Genomic DNA, 5,778 nt, shown 5'->3' with positions numbered 1-5,778 from the left:
ATTTTGGCCAGCGCTGTATATATATATATATATATATATATATATATATATGATGAGGTTGACCTCTGTTTGGGGTCTTTCCTCAGCAGGCCGGTGAGCAGCGCTTTGGCTTCAGGCGAGAGGTTCTTGGGGAAACGGATCTCCTCCATCACGATGAGCTCGAAGAGCCGCTCGTGGTCCTGATTGTAGAAGGGCAAGCGTCCGCACATCATCTCGTACATCACCACTCCCAGACCCCACCAGTCCACTGCGCGGCCGTAATCATTGTCCTCCAGCACCTGAACACACACGAGAACAAATCCAGACGCCACTTTTGTCACAATGCTCCACATTACATCATAGATGACATGTATCACTAAAATTATTAGAGTTGAAATTTAAACAAGTTTGACGCATGCATAAACAAATGCATGTACAATCAGATTTGATCCTTAGAATGTGGAACCAATCAAGATTTAGAAAGGCAAACACTGAAGCGACTGAAGAGCATGTGTACAAATGACTGCATTCATATATACCAGTAATGAAAAAAACACACTATTGTGTATTAAAACCCTCATCCGTCCCTCCCGAACCTATAACAAAAGTGTCCCAAAAAAGGCCAAAAATGACACAAATTTATTTTTTTTTGGTCCAGAAAGCTTATATTGGTCCATTTTTATTATTATTTTTATTATTATTATTTTTTGGTAGACTTTTTAGACACACACTTTTTAAATATTTTAAAGTTTGGCATAATTTGAAAAATGTATATTTATTATCAAAATGCCCATGTTGGTTTCAGATTTGATTCATTTCCACAACTTTTCGAGGCTTTTATTCTCATATAATGCGTGTCTGTATATTAGAAGCGTGCTGGTCTTAAAGGGACAGTACTAAACATGCTGCCGACTGTCATTAAAGGGATAGCTCACCCTAAAATTTAATTTCTGTCATTATTTACTCACTCACATGTTGTCCCAAACCTGTATTAATTTCTTTCTTGTGCTGAACACAAGAGATGATATTTTGGAGAATGTGGGTAAACAAACAGTTGCTGGTCCAACACTGAATTTGATAGTAGGGAAAAAAAATACTATGGAAGCCAATGGGGGCCAGCAACTGTTTGGTTTTCCACGTTCTTCAAAATAGCATTTATGTTCAGCAGAAGAAAGAAACTCATTCAGGTTTAAAACAACTTTTGAGTGAGTATATTGTGGTATAAAAATAAAACATTATGACAGAATTTTTATTTTTGGGCGAATTATTCCTTTAATGTTAATAAAACATGAGGGTGAGTAAATGATGACAGGATTTTAATGTTTGGGTGAACTATCATCGTGAGGCCCCTGCTGGGCCCCTGAGCGTGTGTGTTGTTGAGTACCTCCGGCGCAAGGTATTCTGGGGTTCCACAGAACGTTCTCATGGTGGCCTCATCTGTGATTCCCTCCTTACAGAGACCAAAGTCTGTGATCTTCATATGTCCGTCTTTATCCAGCATGAGGTTCTCCAGCTGAGAGAACACAGAACATGATCATCATCAACACATAATGACACTACTGTCTTCTGTAGAACCGCTTTGCTGCTGAAAAAGCTGTTTCACGATTGCAAATGTGATTTTATACAACAGTTCAAAAAACAAGAAACTAATATTGTGTTACATTTTAAACGCAATATTGATCAATTTCACAATTGTGACTCTGGACCACAAAACCAGTCATAAGGGTCAATTTTTTGAAATTGAGATTTATACTAGGGCTGCAACTAACGATTATTTTGATCATCGATTAGTTTGTCGATTATTTTTTCGATTAATCGGATTAAAAACAAACTTTTTTTTTTGTTTTATTTTATTGACAAAAACACACTATTCCACATTCTGCCCAATGTATAGTTTAAATCTCTGCATTAAAAAATGTTATAATAATAAAGATGATAAAGACGAATAAAATCACAAACTCAGTGGTAACCAATAGGTAAGAGTAATGTTCTGCAGGAACACACGTTCACTTTGACCACAGTCACGTCATAGCCCGATTCGGACGGTAATTGTTTCTCATATGGACGTCTGTAAAAATAAATGTACTTATCACCTCAGTGATAAAACTCATGGATTCCGAACAGGGCTTAGTGTCATTTCTTTATCCTGTTAAAGGCGGGTTTGAAGCGTCTGATATTTATATTCAGACAATTACACGCTGTTATCCCCTTACAGTTCCTACTCTCATAAAATATGCGCAATGCATGTTGACCTTTAAACCTTAATTTAACTTTCAACAACAGATATTTCAGCACAATTAATGTTTTTGCGCTGATTATTAATTGTCTCTGTTTTCCGTCTGTCTGACGCCGCGCTGGCGCTCATTCAGTAAAGATTAAAATTTAACACAGACTGTCAGGATGGACCTTTATGCAAAAATGGAAATGCTCGCGTGAATTTGTGACATTTATACATAAGGATATGACCGTAAACTGAAAGTTTTTTTGCGCTGAGGACGCACACGCATCTGTTAAAGCGCCTGACAGGGCAAGCCATTACGCTAATGCATTAGCTTAAAGCTTAAAATAAGGAATTCTCATGTTTTGGGCAGCTTGGATCACGTAACTCTCCTGCAGCATCTCATTCTGTTTCCTCCACTATTTTAGATGCATTTTGTCCATAGAAATTTGTAATTCAGTGCTTTAATTTGACGTGACCGGCTGAAGTTGGACAAGTATGTAAACTCCGTTGGACGTGCACTGTGGGCAGACCCGATTAATCGATAATGAGAATCGTTGTCGATGATTTTCATAATCAATAAAAATCGATTTTATAGATTAGCTGTTGCAGCCCAGCTGAAAGCTGAATAAATAAGCTCTCCATTGATGTATGGTTTGTTAGGATCGGACAATATTTGGCTGAGATACAACTATTTGAAAATCTGGAATCTGAGGGTGCAAAAAAATCTAAATATTGAGAAAATCATCTTTAAAGTTGTCCAAATGAAGTTCTTAGCAATGCATATTACTGATCAAAAATTAAGTTTTGATATATTTACAGTAGGAAATGTACTAAATATCTTCATGGAACATGATCTTTACTTAATATCCTAATGATTTTTGGCATAAAAGAAAAATGTATAATTTTGACCCATACAATGTATTGTTGGCTATTGCTACAAATATACCCCAGCGACTTAACACTGCTTTTGTGCTCCAGGGTCACGTTTGAAAATAGTTCTAATCAAAACCACAGCAGAACTGTTGAGCGTCTCTGATCAGCACACAGCAGTGATTCACTACTAAATGAATCCACGTTTTTGAACGAATGGAGTGAATCAATGATTCAGTGACTCATTCATAAAAAACAACCAATTGCTATTTCTAAATTAATCAGTTGAATGAATGATTCAATGACTCACTTAAGACAGTGACTCATTGCACTTACTGTTGCTTTTAGTTTCATAATTAGAGATACATTTCATTTAAAAAAAATTTCATATTTCAATATTCAATTCTCGAAAAAAAAATACAGATTTCATATTATTTATGCAATGTTCAATCAAAATATTTCTTCTAAAGCTACTTCTTTGTAATATCTATTAACACAATAATTAATAAATTATCTTATTCCTCAGCCAAAACTGATGTGCAGTTAATTAGATTAATTATTTGGCACGTCATGTAATTAATTAGATTAACTCTTTTTAATCGCTTGACGGCCCTAGTGCAGAAATAAAGGTGACTTGCTTTGACATAATGAGGACATTTCTAACATGTGTTGCAATGATGTAAGAAACTATGCAATATGTAGCAACTTTTTCATGTACCAAAAAATATAAACTGCGATGAAAAATACTAAATAAAATGTTGGTGTGCGTCTGACCTTCAGGTCCCTGTAGACGACGTTCTGTGAGTGCAGATAGTTGAGAGCGGAGACGATCTCAGCGCCGTAGAAGCGCGCTCTGTCCTCAGAGAAGACACGCTCACGGGACAGATGGAAGAACAGCTGTGGGCGAGAGACACGTCAGAACCACACGAGAGAGAAAACAGCAGCGGCTGACTGAAACACACGCTCACTAGTGTTAATCGACATCAAACTAGCGGCAATTCAAGCAACAACTAAATACTTCAAACTCAACTTAGCCTATATAAATCATAGAACTTTTATTAACAAAAAAAAAATCAAAATACACCATTCTATAGGCTATGCCTAATACAGAATAACTTACACAAAGTTTGAATACAAAACTGAAAATCAGCAAACACTGTGGAACCAAATAAATAAGAAACGTGGACTGTGTATTAGCAAAACGAATAAGAAAGCTTGGAGGCACGGCATATACCTTGATGTCAAATAAAAATAACTAACACAAAGTTAAAAAATCAGCAAACATTGTGGAACCAATTAAATAAGAAACGAATGTTTAAAAAAAACTTCCAAAATCTCCTTAAATGAACTGCATAAGTCAACAGGCTTTTCAAAATCCAAAATATTGCCAAACAGGCACTTTAGCATCTCGTTTCGAAACTAAATCATCCGCGATCATCTTGTCTGTCTCGCCTCACTCTTCTCGTCAGTCGGCTCGACTCGCTCTCCTCACTGGAGAAATTAAATCTGATCTGTGATGCGACTGTCGTTCAACTGCATTGAGCAGCCGCGTTCAGTTTTTAATTGTAGTGTCTGTTCTTTTACTGAACTAAATGATTTTTATTACTATAAAAAAACGCTCTTACCTCTCCTCCGTTAGCATACTCCATCACAAAACACAGCCGGTCAGGGGTCTGGAAGGCATATTTAAGAGTCTAAAACACAACAGAGAGCAGTCAGCCATACAGAGACATTCATACATGTGACATGAACACACGCTCACACACGCGCTCGCACACACACGCTCGCACACACACACGCTCGCACACACACGCATTCTCACACGCACGCTCACACGCGCACGCACACTCACGCACACACACTCACGCACGCTCACACGCTCACCCACACACACGCACGCTCACACGCACGCTCACACACACACACGCTCGCTCACACGCACGCTCACACACACACACGCTCGCTCACACGCACGCTCACACACACACACGCTCGCTCACACGCACGCTCACACACACACACGCTCGCTCACACGCACGCTCACACACACACACGCTCGCTCACACGCACGCTCACACACACACACGCTCGCTCACACGCACGCTCACACACACACACGCTCGCTCACACGCACGCTCACACACACACACGCTCGCTCACACGCACGCTCACACACACACACGCTCGCTCACACGCACGCTCACACACACACACGCTCGCTCACACGCACGCTCACACACACACACGCTCGCTCACACGCACGCTCACACACACACACGCTCGCTCACACGCACGCTCACACACACACACGCTCGCTCACACGCACGCTCACACACACTCACACACACACGCACGCTCACACGCACGCTCACACACACTCAGTTACACTCACACACACACGCATGCTCACTCACTCACACTCACACACACGCTCACACACGCTCACATACACACGCTCACACACGCACACACGCTCACACACACTCACGCACGCTCACACACACACGCACGCTCACACGCACGCTCACTCACTCACAGTTACACTCACACACACACACACATGCACGCTCACTCACTCACTCACAGTTACACTCACACACACGCTCACGCTCACACACGCTCGCTCACACGTACGCTCACACTCACTCAGTTACACTCACACACACACACTCACGCTCACACACACACACACACACACGCACACTCAC

General features: G+C 40.4%; 1 protein-coding gene across 1 annotated transcript in view; it reads right to left on the bottom strand.

The window, feature by feature from the left end:
- akt2l (v-akt murine thymoma viral oncogene homolog 2, like) overlaps positions 1 to 5,778 on the bottom strand; it is a 16,109-nt gene that overhangs the window by 3,712 nt on the left and 6,619 nt on the right. The window contains exons 8-11 of the mRNA XM_016464522.1: positions 4,696 to 4,764; positions 3,845 to 3,967; positions 1,364 to 1,492; positions 64 to 278 (exon numbers count right to left, since the gene is read on the bottom strand). Coding sequence (XP_016320008.1) covers positions 64 to 278; positions 1,364 to 1,492; positions 3,845 to 3,967; positions 4,696 to 4,764 — 536 coding nt within the window. The remainder of the gene's footprint in view (positions 1 to 63; positions 279 to 1,363; positions 1,493 to 3,844; positions 3,968 to 4,695; positions 4,765 to 5,778) is intronic.

This window comes from Sinocyclocheilus anshuiensis, unplaced genomic scaffold (assembly GCF_001515605.1).
Source record: "Sinocyclocheilus anshuiensis isolate Anshui unplaced genomic scaffold, SAMN03320099.WGS_v1.1 scaffold1386, whole genome shotgun sequence".
Classification (NCBI taxonomy): Eukaryota; Metazoa; Chordata; class Actinopteri; order Cypriniformes; family Cyprinidae; genus Sinocyclocheilus; species Sinocyclocheilus anshuiensis.
Note: the sequence above shows the minus strand (reverse complement) of the source record. Positions and strands in the feature narration are given on the sequence as shown.